We start from the raw sequence: 21,230 nt of genomic DNA on the forward strand, positions 1-21,230 counted from the left end.
CGACCAAGTGTTGACGAAAATCACACTGGATGGTACATTTGCCAAGTGACCGATGAGATCCCCTTTCCTACCAAGTATTATAGCAATGCAACAGAAGTAGTTGTTAGTAAGTATCCGTTATATCCGAGAAGCTGATTATAAAGTACACGTGAATAAATGTCCACGTGAACGCGGCATATTTTTTGGCTTGCTACACACACAGAACTAGTTATTGAAATGCCATCTTCCCTTCCATGACAGCAAAGAGCAAAATGGAAGTTACGACCAATGCTTTAGTGACAGCTAAACAAGGTGTGTGTGCGTGTGTGTGTGTGTGTGTGAGTGTGTGCATGCATGCACATGATCAATGCTCGTCTGCAAGCCTGCACCATGCAATTTTAGGACAGTGCAATCTGAAGCGGAAGGCTATAATCCGGTTATCATATCTTATCTGTGTTAAGTGAACACAGATAATACTGGACACACTTTACAATGGTCTCATCCAACTCTACAATCACACACACTAACCATATCAATACTACACACATGATGCAATAAATGTACATAAAATGGAATAAAATTAAGTAAAGATTTGACTTTTTTTTGTAATATACAACCTGTTCTGCTAACATACTTAGTAGAAACCTGGTATAAAGTTGAACTGAGTATTCATTTGTATGTGTATATTACATTGGCAGTTCATTAGAACAAGGCTATTGTAAAATACAAAAATAAACACCGTTGTAAAAAGGGATCCCAAATAATTATTTTCTTTCTCTTCCAGTTACCGTGCCCGCTATGGACATAATGCTTCAGGACTGGAGGTTTATGGTGGCATTAGGAGGATCAGGTGTCGTTTTACTGGGTGTCATCGTGATTGCTCTCTGTATCTCAGTGAGAAGACGACGACGTCGGAGCTACGGTAATGACCTTCCTTTTCTAGCTCGGCCAGGTTAGACCTCAAATTAAACATGGCCGAAGCCTTAAGCACACACACACACACACACACACACAGAATAGGAAGGAAGCATTATTTACTAATTTCTAAATACTGCCCATCTCAGGGCCCACAGATGCACGTTGACGGAAAGCGAATGGTGTGGTTTGACAAGAATGTGGGGGAGCAGATGAGAAGTTTGATACATCTGTGGGTGTATGCAGAGTCAAAGTGCTTCAGAACTTATGTACAACAGACCCTGAAGAGATGATCCACACACCACAGAAAACCACTTAGATAGTTGGGATCACTGTAAGATGTAGTTGCCGGGCATTTGATGTGAAACTGACTTCCGGCATAATTTTATTTTTTTCTTTCATTGCTTCCTCATTTCTTTCTTTGTAGCTTCAGAGAGTCCTGTCTACGCGAATACGCGTCCCGTGGGGTGTGCTAACAGACAGCCTTCCCCTCGTCCCGGGATGCAGCCTCTTCCTCCATCTAAACATCTTCGGACCCCCAACACTGCCAGGAAACAAGAGGGCATATCGGGGGAGAAACCCTCGAAAGATTACAGATCCCATAACTTCAAGAATTCATCTCCATATGGGAACAGTTGAGATAGACTTGCTCGGATTAAAAACAAACTTCATTTAATTACTTTATGATGTAAAAATGTAGGAAATTGCACACTGGTACTATGTTACAGTTGTGTCCATGAATTTGGAACCGGTATTCCTTTCCTTATATTTGCAATCAGTTACGCAGTTGTGAGTTCTCTGGCATCCGCTTTCCTCTACTTGTTGGCATGCATTGTTAAAAAAAAAGTTAGAAAAAATGTTGTTTTCAATATTTTTTTAGGGCCCGGTTAATATGCCCTTTTTGTATACTTTTATTATAGTAGAGGTGCGTCAATAAGTTGTTCATAGAATTTGAAATCCTACATCAATTGTATGTCTGCCCAGATAAACTGAATTAATCTGTTTCCTTTGCGACACTTTTGAAAATATAATTTTAAGGGCATTTGGTGGATTAAATATTGATGGGTGTGTCAGTGAAAAGTTGAAAATATATATATATATTTTTTTTAATTAATTTTGGCCAGTTGGTAAATCCATGCCTTGCAGTTACACTGTAAAATTCCAACAGAGAAGTAGTCTACATCCTGTTGGGTCCCAGTCCACAGCCCTCACCCCATTTTAATGATTGTTCAGAGGGAAGTTCCCATGTGTTAACGCCTTTTCCCTCATAGACCCTTTCTCACTGCTGACTACCTGACTGCATAAGGCACGCTATTTGTAATATTTTTTCCTATCAGAATATTTCTAAAGAATTTTAAATAGGAAAAAAAGCAGTAAAAAGTGAAATAGTTGTAAGCTCAAATACAAGATATGAAAGAATAAATCTGATTTGTTGGCAGAATACAAAATATAACTAATACATTAAGTAAGAGTTAAATATACCCATCCATCTGTTATCTTAACCGCTTATCCTGCTCTCAGGGTCGCGGGGATGTGGGAGCCTATCCCCGCCTACCACATAGTGACTGCTGGGATAGGATCCAGCATCCCCGTGATATATACAAATATTTTTTTTTAAATGTATTTTTGCTCGTTTAAAATTATTTTTTTCGAGTAAGTGTTCGTGTATCTATATAGATATAATGAAAACAGTCATTTTTTTATTTGTGTAAAAAAATTTTTTTTCGAATAAATAAAATGCCGGTGTTCTTATCGGACTAATCATACTTGGATGCTGTTCATACTTACTAGCGGTAGAGGGCGCCGGCAAACAAAGGAACAATGGGGGAGACGCGAATGGCGTGTGGTGCCCTGCGACTTTCCGAAGGGCAAGTGGCCCCGCCGGAGATTTTATAAACTCCCGTTGCTCTTGTGGGTGAATCACAGCTTCAAAGTTCATACGAGTCCAACATAGGGCAGCGTTTGATTCGCGTAACAAAATAGGTCGGTGACTTAACCCCATGTGAAAACACAGCTTTTCTTTGGAGAGATTTACTTGGTTTGTTGTTTTTTTTCGGGGGCGGGGTTGTTTTTGTTTTGTTTTTTTTTAATTGGAAAATTTGATGAGGATTCGGGATTGGTCGTCTAATTCTGATTTTTGTCCTATAAAGTGACCACACCGCGGGGGCAGTTTTATTACCTGGACAGGTTCTCCCTTTTTTCTCTTCTTCGGCGCATCGCAACGTCACCGATCCAGGGAGCGTTTACCACACCTCCTCTTTTCCACCGATGCAGGGAGCGTTTACCACACCTCCTCTTTTCCACCGATCCAGGGAGCGTTTACCACACCTCCTCTTTTCCACCGATGCAGGGAGCGTTTACCACACCTCCTCTTTTCCACCGATCCAGGGAGCGTTTACCACACCTCCTCTTTTCCACCGATGCAGGGAGCGTTTACCACACCTCCTCTTTTCCACCGATCCAGGGAGTGTTTACCACACCTCCTCTTTTCTGACTCTCCTCTGTGCAGTGTTTTCACAAAAGACTTGAAACATTACATTGACAGAATATGTTTAAGTTACAATAAAAACAATGACTTTATTTAATGACTTTTTGTTGTGGGGACAGATCGATAGCCCTGCTGGGTATATTACATTTATTTTTCTTTCCTTTACTTATTTTATTGTATCTATTTTTCACGCCCTGGCATTTATGTTCTTGATTGTTCTATAATGTTTGTAAGTTTATTAATGTTGCTATTAAAAAAAAATAACAACTTTTCTGACGACCGTAAAAGTGGACCGCCAAACAACATGTGACCAGGCGCCGCCGCCGCCCCGCCCGCCCCGCCCACGCCGGTGCAGCCGAGCGCGTTATTCTAATCACCCCTGCAGGAGTAAGCTCTGCCGCCGACGCTACAGGTGGAGGAGCCCGAAGGACTAAAAGCGGGATTCAGACAAGGCAACAAAAAAAAACTTTTTAAAAATAAAACATCATCCGGTGTATCGCAGATTGACGCTTAAGGTCGCTTGGTAAGTCTGATCTTTAAACGAAACGTTGCCGCTTGTGCTGTGTGTTTGTTTTTGTTTTTTACAAAGCGCGATCGTGGGTCCCCCCGAGGCTTTCCCTCGAAGCTCAGCCGGGCTGCGCAGAACTGGACTGAGAATCTTAACGGGGTTGGAAAGGTGCACAGACAGCACGCTGTCAATACTCGAGTCTTATCTAAGATTACAGGCTACCCACGTCTAATAATAGAAGACAAGTGCCGGGACAGGCTTTAAGTGTTGAGGCTGCTTGGGCAAGCAAGTGCGGCCAGTTAGTGTTGATGCCGCCGCGGTGGAAAAGTTGTAGTTTGGGGGGGGGGGGGGGGGGGCTCGTAGAGAAGTGAAGAGAGAGCATTTGGAGTATCTTTTGACTTACTACAGTTATTATTACATTTACTCTGAATTTAGACTTTACCCCCGTTATAAGGCCTGAATTTGCTGTACACGTTATGTAACGCGATAGGTTAAAACCTGTCTGCAGATCTTTGTGAAACCCAGTGAAGGGGTGGGTGCCTTTACATAGAGCATGAAACGCCCATCTCCGTGAAAGTTGCCCCAAATGTCAAAAATATGCACAAACTGCCCAAGAAGAACTACAGAAAGTCACACATGAATTGAATCTATATCCCAGCTTAAGTATTATAATGGTGAGCATTTTACAGTTTGGCTAGTAAGAGTAACAATGTATTGCACATGATGTGTGTGTGACTCTTGGGGTGGAGGCTCAGTCTGTCAGTGCAATTGCCCAATTTTAGTTAAGCTGCATTTGCTCATAGGGGGGTCGGTCACACAGTGTCAAGGCACGTTGGACAGCGCAAGTCAAGTCAAGTCAATTTTATTTGTATAGCCCAATATTACACATTTGCCTCAGTGGGCTTTACAGCAACACAACATCCTGTCCTTAGACCCTGTCATCGGATAAGGAACAACTCCCTAAAAAAAAACCTTTTAACAGGGAGAAAAAATAGGAAGAAACCTCAGGGAGAGCAACAGAGTCCACAAGCAATACACTCTCTGCCCTGTGGTCTAAGATGGGTTGATGTATACTTTCATCTGTCATGTATTGTTTACAAGGAGAAAGCCTTGATTTGTCCATACACTTGTGATGGAATGATTGACTTGCTCTGTGCAGTTTTATTTATCGGGTTAGCATGACAAAGTGAATATCAGGCCTATGAGAAGACTGGCAGTGTATGAGTCCAAAGAATGGCAGAAGGAAACAGAACAACTGTGCAGTCATAACAAAACTGTTTGGTCTTTGAAGACACATGACAAATTGATTTAACTTTTATTAATTTAGCCTTTTTAATGACGCATATAGACTGGCACGGTACTTATCGGCTTATGAATTCACATGTATACTACTACTTGATAGCCCTGGTGATGGGCCATATTTTTGTTATGTCAGTTTTATGGCCCTCAAATGTAAAACATGTCATAAATGGCTGTCACTGTCATCGTCAGTTTTTTTTCCACGTCTGTGTTGCCACACCTATACCAACCCACCTCAGTGTACCCAATGCACATTGTGTCAGTTTTGCAAAGTTGAATGGTCGTTTTGCTTTCTATGCGTGCCTTTGTTTCCAGTTGGGTGCTGTGTTTGTCAGTGAACTTGTCACATTACAGACGGACCCGTCGGTAGATGGGCCCGTCTGAGAGTTGAGGGTGTTCGTATTTCCCTCTTGTGTCCCAGCTCCTGCTGTGGCTTGCCTCGGTGCATGTAAACACGTGTTCGTGTTCCCACTTGGCCAGCCATGTCTGTCACGTATGATCCTCATATTGTAAAGGGCAGGAGTTGTGGTGCTCTTAGAAAAAAAAAAGTGTTGCAGCTCTATGCTGTTGTGTTTAAATTCTCACATCTGCATTGACTTGTAATACGTTTAGTAATTAAGTTTACTAGTCATCCCATTATGGCCTTGAAAACTACGAGCCCAGCATATCGTGCAGTGTTTTTGTTAAACCACAGCTGCCCTGCATCCCAAAACTGCAGATGTGGAGCTGCAGTCCTCGCGATAAAAGAATACTTTATTTGAGCTATCTGAGCTCGCAAAAACATAACCTGGCGCTGAACTGGGGTGTGTTTTCCACTCTTGTGTTTCACAACAGCGTCAGCGACACAAGGAGTGTCAGAGGTGGCCCTCCTCCCACAGCTGGTTTCCTGTTCAGGCCCCTGCTTGATGGAACACCGCATCACAGCCAGTCAGTCTGGTTTACGCTCAGCCCGCCGGCGAGCCGGTCAGCTTGATTATCAGCACGGGCAGGAAGACGGGCAGACAGCAACACACTAAAAAAAAGAGTCAGTTTTCACATTCAGTCAACAGTCAACCTCTCACTTTTATAAGTTGCAAGACACTTTTGTGAGACAGAAAAAAAAGCAGCCTGACCAACCACTCGGCGTGTCAGCCAAACCCAGCGGGTAGTTATTTATTAGTCTGACTTCAGTCCTCTCAGTCAGCCCTGCTGGTTACTGGTTAATCAGCTACAGAGGACTCGGCCTTCAGCACAGGGCAGCGCTGTCAAGCCTTGGAACCGATTCAACTTGAATTGTGCGTTGTATCTTAGACCTGTACAGTCAGGACTCGGCTCAGCTGTGTGACTGTTCACACGGCTGTTATATCTGGATTATTACTGCTCATCTTAGACGGCAAAGCAGCGCTTGTTCCTGCATGTTTTCGAGGCTGTTCTTTGGGGCCTTGGCTCATCAGAGGAAGCTAAAGCTGTTGTGGTTCTCCATAATATATGGAGCGGACATATAAGGAAGTAGTGGGGTCATCATCATTCTTGTAGCGGCTTAGCGATGTGGACTTCTTTGACCGATCGTATCTTTATGATCAGCCTTTGAACAGGGAGTGCCAGTATTTATGAGGATCTGCCTCATGCGCCCTCTGTTAGGATGCATCTGGCACGGTAGACCATGCTTATTCAATTTGTGCCCATGAAAGAGACTTACATTTCCACTCCACAACTGAATCTACATGCGCTGCTCATAGAAATAGTAAGCTTATTAGGTTAGTGTTGTTTTTGTCTTGTGTTTGTGGAGGCTTTTCATCTTTGTTGATGTTAACACACGTGATGTTGTCGTACTATATCTGAAGATGGATTTTTTTAAACATCATTACAACTCCTTTCTCAAACAAGTGCGAGTCTGATGAAAAGCCTTTAAACAGTTTTTCCACTGTATGTAAATTCTACATAATTTTCATGAAAAAAAAAATCAAGTTGTAATTTGTAAGAATAGTTCAGGTGTTCAGTGATCCGTGCGCTACAAGGTAAAAGTGGAAAGAAAAACTTGTACAAGTTGCATAATGAGTGTACAGTTCTGTGCTTAATTATCAATTCTTGAGCAGGTTTTGCTGGCCAAACTGGAGAAGGCATCAGTCCCGTATAAAAGAAATGCACCATCAGATTTCACACTATTGTCTCTGTTAGATACTCTTACACCTCGACGGAAAGCACAACTAACGTGATGGTGGATTGTTATATTATGAGAACTAAGGTGGAAAAATGGGAGAAAAAAAAGACACGGCGAGAGTCATATCCCAGAGCATGAGAACCTGTCCTCTAAATGCATGCAATTGAGATGGCTAACTGGGTTTGCAACCTTTGTCAAGGCGAATGTAAATAATGAAATTTTCATTTTGTGGTATCAATAAATGTCCTAGTATTAAATTTCCTTTTTTTGCACCCTCAAACACACCCCCCATACACACACACACATACACACACACACATGCATAGCATCCGTAATTCTCTCCAGACAGGACTGTGTGCGCATTAAAACCTTCAGCTATGCTACTCCCCCTCACACCCCGACCACATGTGCACAAGTGTGACCCTAGAAAAACACAGGAAGAGAAAAGAGGGACAACTGCAGCATTCAGTTCTATTATTGTAGACATACCTTCCTGTCTACACTGCTTGGAGATATCTGTCAAAACGGTGTAAATAACAACCTGCAGTCACTCCAACCTGTCACTGTGCTCAGCCTATAGCTCCACCACAGCCCATTGGGTAAAGTATGCAAGGTATCCCCGCTCTGCCAGCAGATGAGTAGCTGCACACATGCAGCGGCTTGCCCCTGTGTGTCAAGTAATGACAAGGAGGAAATCTGGCAGGTAGATGGAAAACATACGTTGAAAAGGCGTTGTTTTTAAAGGCAGCTGGAACAGTATGCACAAGTTAGCACCCAGCTGTCTCTCACGAAATGTGGATGTGGCTACCTGGGTCCTGTCTGCAGGTGAGACAAAGTGTGTTGTGCTGTATTTTGTCGCACTAAAATTTGGCCAACAGCTGCATATGCAGTCTCTGTGTTGGTGTTGTTGGAGTATTGCAGGAACTTGAGAATTTGACCATTAACACGTGAGAGAGAGAGAGAGAGAGAGAGCGAGAGCTGCTCGGCGTGTTATTAAATGAAGTGTGCTGCAGCACTTGCGTCATCAAAAGATAATGAAATGAGCCAAAATGAGTGTTAAATATCACTCCAGCCTGAACGCCAGGGGAGGGTCCAGAAGTGAAGCGGTGTATTGTCAACATGAGCTGGGCCTGCATGCCCAAACCTGAACACATCTCCTTAGTTACTTGTGCCCAGCTGAGCCCAAAGGAAGGGAATCCGTGTCACAGAGGAGGACAGGAAGAGAGTATGTGCAAGAGGAAGAAAGAGAAAGCAAGTGAGGGTGGGAAATGGGGGCAGCGTAGTGCTATTCACTTCGTTTCACTGAAGGCCACTTTGGTTTCCGCTTTGAAATTTATGGTGTGGGGATCGCCAGTTTGAATCCCCATGTTACCTCCGGCTTGGTCGGGCGTCCCTACAGACACAATTGGCCGTGTCTGTGGGCGGGAAGCCAGATATGGGTATGTGTCCTGGTCGCTATACTAGCGCCTCCTCTGGTCGGCCGGGGCGCCTGTTCAGGGGGGAGGGGGAACTGGGGGGAATAGCGTGATCCTCCCATGCGCTACGTCCCCTCGGCGAACTCCTCACTGTCAGGTGAAAAGAAGCGGCTGGTGACTCCACATGTATCGGAGGAGGCATGTGGTAGTCTGCAGCCCTCCCCGGATCGGCAGAGGGGGTGGAGCAGTGACCGGGACGGCTCGGAAGAGTAGGGTAATTGACCGGGTACAATTGGGGAGAAAAATGGGGAAAAATCAAAAAGAAAAAAAAAGGATGAAGTTTATGGTGGAGCTACCAACTAAAATTGGCCTTATTGTATTGGTCACTAGATTTCTCTGTTGAGGGGAAGTCATTATGGAGCTAGATCTGGCCCATTGTTTGCATGTAGCTCTGCTTGAAAATTCACCAAAGAAGCAAGGCTCTTTACTTTGCACTTCATTCCCTGTTCTTAGTAAACCAGTATCTTCTCTCCTGTCATTCTTGTTCTCTTTCCTCTTTCGTTCTTCTGCGCCAGCTGTATATCTTGCACGCTAACTAATGCCCTCATCCTGAGTGTCCTGCAGTGAATGAAATAGCAGATAAGATGGATGTCCTAGATCACCAGCATTACTATCAATCCAGTTGTACAAACTGCCAAGCCCAGTGTTGTAGTGCCCTGACTATAAATCCATCCATCCATTATCCAAACCGCTTATCCTGCTCTCAGGGTCGCGGGGATGCTAGAGCCTATCCCAGCAGTCATCCCAGCAGCGGGGAGACACCCTGGACAGGCCGCCAGGCCATCACAGGGTCGACACACACATTCACACCGAGGGACAATTTAAATTAATTAAATAAATTTAATTACAATTATATGTAAATGTTATGAAATATATCTGTGATTCTAGAATGATCATGTAAAATCTCACCTTCTTTTTTTTTTGCTCCCTTACTTGTTCGTATGTTCTTTCTAGGGGTGGACCAGCATGAAGACGCTGTTATCCAATGTCACTTGACTAGCAACTGTGGCAGCATGGCTTCAGGACCACCCTCCAGAGAGGACGGCTAGTGTCTTGTTAGCACCGTGTAGGAGGCTAACACCAACACAGCCATCCGCCATTCAGGACACCAAAGGTCTTTTCAGTTGTCAGCTCAACTAAATCAAAATGAACTGAACTGAGCCAGATGTGCACTTGCCTAGTTAAATGACTGTTAGAAGTATCTGGAACCGTCTTAGAGGATCTTTGTATGTGAGACATCTGGGCCCAGCAGAGTGCATATTCAGGACAGCAGAATCACCAGAGTGCAAAAAAATACAACAACAGTCGAGACCTCTGGACTGAATCATCAACCAGGTTCTTCCGCTATGCTCCGACTCTGAGTGACAGCACACTGATTTGGTGGGAGAGCAGGGCTGAGCGGCTCCTCCACAGCTGGACGAATCTGGACTCTAAGCCATGTCTCCTCTCTATGTCCTGACCATTCTCTGTGGATTGTTCCTCTCTTTGGCATACGGTGCTCTCGACTCTCACTACTGTGTTCCACGAAAGACCGTACCCTATCAGAGTAGGTGGCCTGATGCTCACTTTTTACATCTTATTTATGGGGGGAATACATCATGGCTTACTCAGTGCTACACAGTACTGTGCTAATGATTCCTGCAGCATCGTTTAGTTGAGGTGGGGATGGAGTAATCTTGCTTCCGAGACACAGGTTTGTGCCTGGGTCCATTCCAGGGTCAGCGCCGGGTCGTGATGCAAATAACGAACAGCTCTTGTTTGGCTGTGCACTAATACAGATTTGATGTGTGTACTACTTAGATGGGCTGAAATTGTTTAGAGAGGAGGGGATCTGGAACTATACCACCATGCTGATGAGAGAGGACCTGGGTGTGCTTCTGCTGGGGGCCAGAGAGGCAATCTATGCCCTGGACGTCGACAACATCTCTGTCAAAAAGGCTGCGGTAAGAGCGCTTCAAGATTCTCATTTCAAAATATTCACAAAACAGGTAATTCCAGTCCTCACTCCTACCTGTGCTGTTGTAGTTACTTTAGATGTTAATGGGAAAACTGATAAAAATCACGAGTACAAAAAAAATTATATTTACTGGCAGAAGAATAGCTTTTTAATGAGCACTGTCTCTTTATTGTGATATTATTTCACAGTCATTTTATAAAACCAGTAGGCAGCTCAAGGCCATCCACATCATGTCTAACTGTACCCCTACTGTTTAAGATCACGTTTAGGCAAGGCTTTGAGTGCCTTATGGCTTAAATACCATCATCGTCAACATCATTTACTATCGTAAGAGTCTTAAGTCGGTATTAATAAAATGCAGACAGTTCAGTAAAAAACAGCAGCGAAAACCTCTTTTAAGATGACCTAAGAAGACAGAGTTAGTGCAAAGAGTAGATTTTAAGTGAAAAGTGTTTTACACCGATGCAAAATTCAGAGTTGTTCTGTCTTCAGCTGCAAGTTAAACAGTGCTGAACTGTTTGGCCAGTTCATGTCGCACATAGAATTTGTATTGATAGTGGTCCTATTGGAATGTAAATGGTTGTCTTGTGATTCATTACTGAACCTAGCCTCATTCGGCCGTTTGTTTTCAACTAAATTGGAACTCCCTTCTGTCTAGCGCGTGTTCCTCCGAAAACATACTGACAAGTCATGTTGTCGGCCATACATATTAGGCAAACAACAAGCTGGGTGAGCATAAACAGGCCCCAGCTAGACTATCCCACAGCGCTGGACTGAGAGAGTATTTCAGCATGCTTTGACAGGGCACTTCTCTGTTGATGCAGGCTTACTGGCGAGTCACCGAAGAGAAACAGAGGGAGTGCACGTACAAGGGGAAACATGCAGAGGTTTGTGAAATAAGTCATTTAAAAAAACAATGTTAAGCACAGACACTCCTGACACTGAGAACTCCCACTCGTGTAGCATTGCTGCAGCCCCTGAGGATGGTTGTTTACTGAAAGAAGCATACACCCCAGGCAATTTATCTCTGCAGACATGTTAACCATTTACCTTCCGTTTTCCCCCCTTTTTGTAAGTCCTTACACTCGGCGTCCACTTTGAAGAGACTCGCTTACAGAGTCATACTGAGTGCCCAGATATAGACGGGAAGAAGATGTACACATAGCCTTGACCGGTAGTCGCCAATCCAAATCCAAGGACATTGTGCAGTATTTCTAGCTATGCATGTCTGTTAGTATTGAAGCCGAAATGACAAATGACGTTCTTGGCATTCTCCCGCTGTTGTCCTGTTGCAGGTGGAATGTCGTAACTACATTCGGACTCTGCACACAGTGAACGACAACAGAATGTATGTGTGTGGGACCAATGCTTTCAGTCCCACCTGTGATTATATGGTAAGTGGGCTATAGCTTCTGGGCTACTTTGGTGGCTGTCAAATACTATTTCTGTTGACAGGACCTCTTGTCTGTAGGAGCAGCAGTTGGTGGTGTTTTTCATTTCTGTCATGCAGCTGGCAGTTGTCTCTGTGTGAATAATTACTATGAAATAGTTTTGAGGCACACCCCTGTAGTAACATGGCATCGTTTCCTTTAGTGCCCATAAAATGAGGTATTGTTCACAAGGTGTGCTGGATTGGAAGTGTTGTGTAATTCTCGTAGTAGTTTTCTGTCTGTCTGTCTGGATCGCTTACTTACTCAGACTTTTGTCGTGCCAGGCATATTCTGATGGACAGCTGAGTCTGGAGGGAAAACTGGAGGAGGGCAAGGGGAAGTGTCCCTTTGATCCATTCCAAAGATACTCCTCCCTTATGATCGGTGAGTGTCTGATCCTGGTCTGATCCTAGTTATCTCGTTCCACCAAAGGGAAAAGGAAAGGATGAACAGAGTACTGTTCAATGTGCAAATTACATCAACGGAAAGATTTAATATGCCTGTGTACGCAGATCTCACCAGCTACAGGATGAGAGAGCAAACTAGATCCAAAATGAAACCAAAATATTTGCTATGCTTATTTATTTAGTACTTCTACTAACTGCTTTACTCCATTAGGAGTCATTGAGTAATGAGTTAATCCCCCTACAAAATATAAAGGACGGTTTTCGAGTAATGTATATTCTTTTTTTCTTTTATTTCCTCTTTCCTGTCTAACAGGAAATGACCTGTATTCTGCGACATCCATCAACTTCTTGGGTTCTGAACCTGTGGTTCTCCGCAGCTCGGCCTCAGCTCTCCGCACTGAGTTTAAGAGCTCTTGGCTTAACGGTGAGAGCCTCTCCTTCCAATGTAATGGCAGTGGGAGCGGTAACCATTATTTGACATGAATTTTCTGTTGCGGTATTCAAAATTAATGTTTCTTTACATTCAAGAAATACAGCACAGTGCTAATATGGAAAACCATATAGGAGCATATTTGGAAAGTTGTGGGCGAGTTTTGTATTTCCTTTGCTTGTAGAAATTTTTATTTCATGTTGTCTGATTTTTAGAGCCCAACTTTGTGTACATGGACTTTGTGAATGAGAGTGTGGACAGTCCTGATGGGGATGACGACAAGGTGTATCTGTTCTTCAGCGAGAATGCTATGGAATATGACTTCTACAGCAAAATTGTGGTGTCAAGAGTGGCTCGTGTCTGCAAGGTATGTGTGGCGGAAAAAAATGGTTGACTTGTTCGATAAAATGGAGTACAGATTAGCTAGGGGAAATAGTCTAGGTAACAGTGGCGGCTGGCCAGTGCAGGGCGCTGGGGTGCTGCCTCGTTCAGATATCAAGAGATGAAAATCTACTTAAACATGTTAAATATAATTTAGTTGTATAATGCAAATAATTATGAAGTAAAAGTGTTTTTCAGTCTGTGAGCGCCTATCAGCAGCCATTAAATACTGGTTCCAAATGGTATTTGGTTGATTTCTGTCTGAATACATATACTTCCTGGGTGAGGGGCGCCGGCCAAATGATACCTTACGTAAGCCCTCAAACTTTTGGCAAGCAGGTGACCTGAGGCTGCTGTCTGATTGGTTTCTTCTGAGTTTCCATGGGGGCGCAGTTCTGTGCATCCCAGACACTCCCGCTTTTATTGGCAGCGAAGTGGTATTGTTTTAATGTTTTTTTGATCTAATGTGATTGGACAATTCTCGTGGCTGTCAATCATGTTCACACCCACCACGATGCCTCGTCTCGACTGTCAATCATCCACCGTCTACGAAGCCTGATAAAATCTATAGGCTACATTGTCCTTCTTAATCACTTTGTGACAGTGTGGACATTAAAACAGCTGTCAGGTGTGCTGCACCAAGGTAAATTGGCCTGTACCCCCCAAATTTTTAGCACCAGCCGCCACTGCTAGGTAACATACCATCTCTGGGAAGTTTCATTTTTGCTGGTTATTTTATGCCAAGTTTGAATGTCTTGGTCTGGCAGAGTCCTTAAGATTAGAATATCACCCAAGAATATAGAAGGCTGTGTTTGGCCTCATCATCCATATCTATCATTGTGGTTGTTGTGGTGTCGGCAGAATGGGCAGTAGCAGAAATGCAAATAACTAAGAGGTCTGTCTCTGATACTTGCTGTGGTTCAGGGGGATATGGGAGGCCAGAGGACGCTGCAGAGGAAATGGACGTCGTTCCTGAAGGCTCGTCTGGACTGTTCCCTCCCTGAACCCAGCCTGCCCTCCATTGTCCAGGATGTCTTCCTGCTTAAGCACCAGGACTGGAGGAAGAGCGTCTTCTATACTGTTTTCACTCAGCAGTCGTAAGTGCCTTCAGCGAGATCCTGTAGTTTGACATTTCAGGGTGACTGCTCATGTAGGAGATATGCTGACTAGTCAGTTTTCAAAAAATTTAAGGCTTCTATGTTCAAACATGTATGCCTGCAGATTGAGGTTAGAAAAGTAAATGTTAAAAGTAAGTGGTTAAAAAAAAACAACACAAAATATAGTGCCAGGATTCTGTACAATTTTTTAAAATCTTAATCACATGCCTATTTTCAATTTCCTTGTGTAAAATAGTTTGATTTTTGATTAATAGCGATTCTTTAAAAATTCAGAAATGTATGATGCAAAATTCAAAACTGCATGAGAATTTGGCTCTTGACTTTGACAAAGTGCATGATGGATTGATTTGTTTACCAGGGGCACGTCAGACCTTTCTGCAGTGTGTGCATACAGCGTGTCCGCCATTGGAAAAGTTTTTAATGAGGGCAAGTTTAAGACTCCCGTTGCAGTGGAGACGTCTCATGTGAAGTGGGTGATGTACAGCGGAGAACCTCCTGTCCCCAGACCAGGAGCTGTGAGTCCCAGTAACAACAACCGACTAATGTCTGCAGTTTTACCACAAAAAAAAAAGACAAATGTGAAGACTTTATGGGCAGATACAGCCCCCATGGCTACTCGCATACATACTGTCAATGAAAACACAAAGTATGTTACACCTCATACACTTTTACATTACGCCGCTCCGCGCTTCGAACTTGTCGTATCTTATTTCAGTGCATCAACAACGAAGCCCGAAAGCTCGGTATGACCCGCTCTCTCGACCTTCCTGACAAAACGCTGCAGTTCATCCGAGACCGCCCCCTCATGGATGAAGCTGTACGACCGTTGACAGGCAGTCCAATGCTGGTCAAGAAGGGGCCCACGCTGACTCGGATCGTGGTGGACAGTGTGATGGCGCTTGATGGAGAAATATACCCGGTCATGTTCATTGGCACTGGTAACTACTGTATATAGTATTTCACGATATAGTACTGATAGAGTGCTTTTTAAATTTCTTATTTATTTTGATTCTTGTTTATTATTTGTTATTCATACATGTCACGTACAGAGATCATTTTTACCCCCACACGGTGCAACGTACAGCTTGCACAGTATGTCTATGCTATATATGTCTGCTTGCTGCTGCTGACATCAGCTTTTTAACAAATGCAAAATCAAATACAAAAAAAGCAGGATTTTCTTCTTGCTGTCCCCCCCGCTTTTCCTCCACAATTGTATCCGGCCAATTACCGCACTCTTCCGAGCTGTCCCGGTCTCTGCTCCACCCCCTCTGCTGATCCGGGGAGGGCTGCAGACTACCACATGCCTCCTCTGATACATGTGGAGTCACCAGCCACTTCTTTTCACCTGACAGTGAGGAGTTTCACCAGGGGGACATAGCGCGTGGGAGGATCACGCTACCCCCCCCCCCCCGACCAACCAGGGGAGGTGCTAGTGCAGCGACCAGGACACATACCCACATCTGGCCTCCCACCCGCAGACACGGCCAATTGTGTCTGCAGGGACACCCGACCAAGCCGGAGGTAACACGGGGACTCGAACCGGCAATCCCCGTGTTGGTAGGCAACGGAATAGACCGCTACGCTACCCGGACACCCTCTTCTTGCTGTTTCTTATAACCAGTGGATTATTTTGGAATAGTTGAAGAAGGCATGGGCACAGTGGGCAACATGGAGTCTGGCATGTGGGATAATAAAAGCTTCGGTGTGAATTTGGAAAAGGTCTCGATCCATTCATTTGAAAACAACAAACAAAACATGGTACAGCATGGTGGTGTAGTGGTTAGCGTTGTCTCCTCACAGCAAGAAGGTCCTGGGTTTGAACCCCGGGGTTGTCCAACCTAGGGGGTCATCCCAGGTCGTCCTCTGTGTGAAGTTTACATGTTCTACCCGTATCTGCAATGGGTTTTCTCCAGGTGCTCCGGTTTCCCCCACCATAAAAAAAAAAGACATGCATGCTCTAGGGTTAATACTCCTGTCTGTGCCCTTGACTGAGGCATGGCAAAATGAACTGAAGTTGGTCCCTGGGCGCTGCACGGTGGCTGCCCACTGCTCCTACCTACACAGCTAGGATGGGGTAAATGCAGAGTGTAATTTTCCTATGGGGATCATAAAGTATCTCAGGGTGTCTGGGTGGCATGGTGGTCTATTCTGTTGCCTACCAACACAGGGGATCCCGGTTTGAATCCCCGTGTTACCTTTGGCTAGGTCGGGCGTCTCTACAGACACAATTGGCCGTGTCTGCAGGTGGGAAGCCGGATGTGGATGTGTGTCCTGGTCGCTGCACTAGCACCTCCTCTGGTCGGTCGGGGGGGCCTGTTCCGGGGGAGGGGGAACTGGGTGGAATAGCGTGACCCTCCCATGCAGAGGAGCTCCTCACTGTCAGGTGAAAAGAAGCAGCTGGCGACTCCACATGTATCAGAGGAAGCATGTGGTAGTCTGCAGCCCTTCCCGGATCAGCAGAGGGGGTGGAGCAGCGACTAGGTAATTGGCCAGGTACAATTGGGGAGAAAAGGGGGGGGGGGGATAAATAAATAAAGTATCTCCAAATCAAAAAATAGAAAAAAAAGACATTCTGTGTGACTCTTAGTTGTGTTATCATATAGTGAGCAACTTCCTGTGCTTCATTTTCTGTATTTCCTAGGTGACATTGCAAGTGGTGTAAATTCAAGCCTAACTATTAACGGCCACCACCATCTAGAATTGATCCATCCATCCATCATCCAAACCCGCTTAATCTAATTCAGGGTTGCGGGATCAAATTTAATACCGTCTCTTTATTTGCTGATTTTTTTTTCTTTTTTTTTTCTTTTAAAGCTCACGTCTGAATGACATGGCCTCTGTCAATGCGGTCAGACATTTACACGTTTATGGCATGGTTATGGTAATTAGACCTGACTCGCTGCTTCATTCTCCCCTGACAGAAAATGGCTACATTCAGAAGGCTGTCAACTACGCAGGGGAAATGTTCATTATTGAAGAACTTCAGGTGTCAGTGAACCCCGACCCTATCAGGACCCTGCGCCTCTCCTCCAGAAAGGTAACTATTGATAAATATTGTGCATCACATCGGTTTGTTCACTCATGCCCGGTTAGGTCGGACATTTCCATATCAAATTGATGAATGTCTTTTACGTACAACACCACCATTATGGTTGTCCAAGACTCAAAAGTCAAAACACAATTTGGTGTTTTACGTGGCAAATATTTTCGGGGGTGACACAGTGGTTAGCACGGTCGCCTCACAGCAAGAAGGTCCTGGGTTCGAGCCCCGGGGTAGTCCAACCTTGGGGGTCGTCCTCTGTGTGGAGTTTGCATGTTCTCCCCGTGTCTGCGTGGGTTTCCTCCCACAGTCCAAAGACATGTAGGTCAGGTGAATCGGCCGTACTAAAATGTCGGTAGATGTGAATGTGTGTGTGTGTGTGTGTTGGCCCTTGGATGGCGATAAACAAAAATAAATAAATAAACAAACAAATGAATAAAGGGCGGCATGGTGGCGCAGTGGTTAGCGCTGTTGCCCCACAGCAAGAAAGTCCTGGGTTCGAACCCCGGGGTTGTCCAACCTTGGGGGCCATCCCAGGTCGTCCTCTGTGTGGAGTTTGCATGTTCTCCCCGTGTCAGCAGTGGGTTTTCTCCGGGGGCTCCGGTTTCCCCCACCATCAAAAAGACATGCATGTTTGGGTTAATACTCCTGTCTGTGCCCGACCGAGGCATGGCAAGACGAACTGGAGTTGGTCCCCGGGTGCTGCACGGCGCCTGCCTACTGCTCCTAGCTACACAGCTAGGATGGGGTAAATGCAGAGGAAGAATTTCCCCACAGGGCTCAATAAAGTAATAAGAAATAAAAAAATGGTCTGGCGGCCTGTCCAGGGTGTCTCCCCGCCTGCCGCCCAATGACTGCTGGGATAGGCTGCAGCATCCCCACGACCCTGAGAGCAGGATAAGCAGCTTGGAGAATGGATGGATGGAAATATTTTCGGAGCTTGAAACATTTACGCTCTTAGCGGTTAGTCAAGTATTTGATGTCATTTTGAATATGTTGTTCATTTGAATTTGGTTTACCTTCACATGTGCGTGTGTAAACGCAGGGCCAGCTGTATGCAGGTTCTGAGTTTGGTGCCGTCCAAATGCCGGTTAGTAACTGCAGCCGCTACGAGTCTTGTATGGACTGCATCCTGGCCAGAGACCCTTACTGTGCCTGGGATCTCTCTGCTGATCAGTGCTCACCAGTCTACAGCTTAGACTCAACCTCAGATTCTGCCATTCAGAGTCTAAAACAAGGGGATGTCTCAAAATGTCCTAAGCCAGGTAAATTCATTTCTTGGATGTATTGCTGAGAAGATGCTAACCCTCTAACCTACCAGAACCAGTTCAGACCAACTTAATTTGTGTGTGTGTGTGTGTGTGTGTGTTGGCACAGAGCCAGTAGCAGCTGTGGACTTCATCCTAACTCCAGGGAACAACATTCGGCTGCCGTGCCAGCCAAACACCAACCTGGCGCAGATCCACTGGCGTTTCACATACCAAACGCTTTATTCAAACAGCAAATACTACATCTACACTGGAGGACTCCTCATTCTGAATGCCTCGGCATCAGACACTGGCCTCTACACCTGTGATTCGGAAGAGCACATCAATGGCAGAATATACAACAGGACCATGGCGGTTTATCAGTTACGAACCCATACTGTTGTGGGAGAAGAGGATAGAACTACTCTAGCCGACGGGGTGACAGATTCCTCAGATTCAGTCCAAAGTCTGTATACAACTCCACCGGTGCAAATCCCAGAACCGGACACTGAGGAGCCCCTGCCCCCAGAGACCCAGACAGAGGCTGGCTGGATAGTGAGTCTGAAAGTAGCAGTGGCTCTGTTGTCACTGCTGTCTCTGTCCTTGGGCAGTATTATCTTCTGGAACTGGAGCAGGAGCTGTTTTCGGTGTTTCCCGGTCTCACAAACCTCCAGCGAAAGTCAGGTGAAAAGGCTGTCGGCTGAATACATGCACATTCAGAACAGAACTTCAGAGAATAAGATACTTGGCCCTGCATCCGGAAGCCCTTGCAGCGCTAACAATAACCACACTACTTTTGACTTCAGAGGGAACGGGGAACACCACTTCACACCTATGGCCAACATTTCAAGTTTGGATGGTCTCGGGTTCATCAATGACGAGTCAGAGATTTGACACTACCGAAGCATTTATTAAATTAAAGCCTATGACAAATTATCTGTGGGGTTTCTTCAGAGGTCTTTATTCTAACACAAGTCATGCTTATTTCTCATCCCATAAAATCTCCTGAAAGAATTTTGTCAAAAAAACCCTTAGTTTGAACAATGCATCTGGGTAAAAAGTCCCTTGGTGAGATAGTGTACAAGCTTCTTTTTTTTTTTTGCCCTCATAGAAATGCATAAACCTCATAGTTTAAAGTCTCAGTGGTGTCTAGCTGTAGATGGCAGTTTGCATGCAGGTCCTCATTTGAACCATTTACCCCACCACCTGATACAGCTTCAGCAGGGGAGGAGGCAACTCATTACTGAGATCAGCTAGCGTTGTGTTAGGATGGAATAGAGACATATGTCTCTCAGTAGCACATGGTTGGAGACCACTTGACTATGATAATCTCATAAACTAGACTTCATAATAATCTCCTAAATTAGACCTCAACACTTCCTCTAAATTGTTCCCATCTCCCTTACAATCTATCCAGGCAGCTGATCGACTTCTGTCATGTGAGATTTCTGGTAGAATCCTCTCCAAGAGCACTTATGAAAAGTTTTTTGTACACACACACACACACACACAGACCCCGTTTACACTTGGTTTTTAAAATGCGTTTTTTGCGATCGGATCACAAGTGGACGGTGCTAAATACAAGTGTAAATGACCACCAAAACGTTTTGTGAACCGGTTACTCAAACCACTTACCGAGGTGGTCTGGGACGCATTTGACCACATATCTTTTGTAAACGCTAATGCGTCCCCGACAAGGACATAACAGGAAATCATCTTCTTCGGAGTAACGAAATCTGATCACAAGTGGTCAGCAGGATGCATTTGAAGACGCATGTTAGACACAGGTGTAAACGGCGCTGTGTCTCGCTGTCCACTTGTGATCCGATCGCCCAAAACGCATTTTTAAAACCAAGTGTAAACAGGGTCGATATACACTTTTGTATAGTGATATGATGTAAATACACTGGTATTCCTGTAATATATTCTGTACAGTGTGGACATTTTGTAAGTGCTATTTATTTGTCCTAATGTGAGATTTTTATTTCAACCAACATCATCTTGTTGGGGTGAGATATCAGCAATGTACAAGTAATTTTATTACCACTGATCTCCAGGAACATTTCATTTTGTTAAGTAACTGTGTATGTTTATGGGTTTTTTTTCATGGTTTAGTCTTTGGCTATATTCTCTATCACCGGTTGGTCATTGTGCTTTTAAGAATAAGATAACTTAAAGGGCAATTCTATTGAACTTTGGAAAAAAGGTTTGCTCAAAACAATGGCAATCCCTTCAAGGCCATTGAAATGTGTTGTCCTGCGTTTTGACTTGGCCAGTTATTGAGAGCTTGCAGAGCCTAGTGTCGGTGATGACACGATCCTGCAAGGCAGCTAGGAAGTCCTCTGCAGGGACGGTGTGGCTGCTAAGCTTTCATTACTGTGTTTTCTGGAACAGATAGTCCTGTGGGCCGTGT

The 21,230-nt window shown here is 44.6% G+C and overlaps 1 protein-coding gene across 1 annotated transcript; it reads left to right on the top strand.

Annotated features, from left to right (window-relative positions):
• The first annotated feature begins 3,791 nt into the window (after positions 1-3,791).
• Positions 3,792-19,855, top strand: si:ch211-129c21.1 (uncharacterized protein LOC563087 homolog). Its single transcript, XM_056276333.1, has 14 exons — positions 3,792-3,905; positions 9,759-10,350; positions 10,605-10,747; positions 11,586-11,648; positions 12,057-12,155; positions 12,476-12,575; positions 12,912-13,022; positions 13,244-13,395; positions 14,334-14,506; positions 14,886-15,042; positions 15,243-15,465; positions 17,452-17,567; positions 18,616-18,835; positions 18,948-19,855. The coding sequence occupies exons 2-14, from the start codon at positions 10,242-10,244 to the stop codon at positions 19,709-19,711; spliced, it is 2,430 nt and encodes an 809-aa protein (XP_056132308.1). The 5' UTR covers positions 3,792-3,905; positions 9,759-10,241; the 3' UTR covers positions 19,712-19,855.
• The last annotated feature ends 1,375 nt before the right edge of the window (positions 19,856-21,230 follow it).

The sequence above is a fragment of the Lampris incognitus genome, chromosome 3 (genome assembly GCF_029633865.1).
Source record: "Lampris incognitus isolate fLamInc1 chromosome 3, fLamInc1.hap2, whole genome shotgun sequence".
In the NCBI taxonomy this organism is placed as follows: domain Eukaryota; kingdom Metazoa; phylum Chordata; class Actinopteri; order Lampriformes; family Lampridae; genus Lampris; species Lampris incognitus.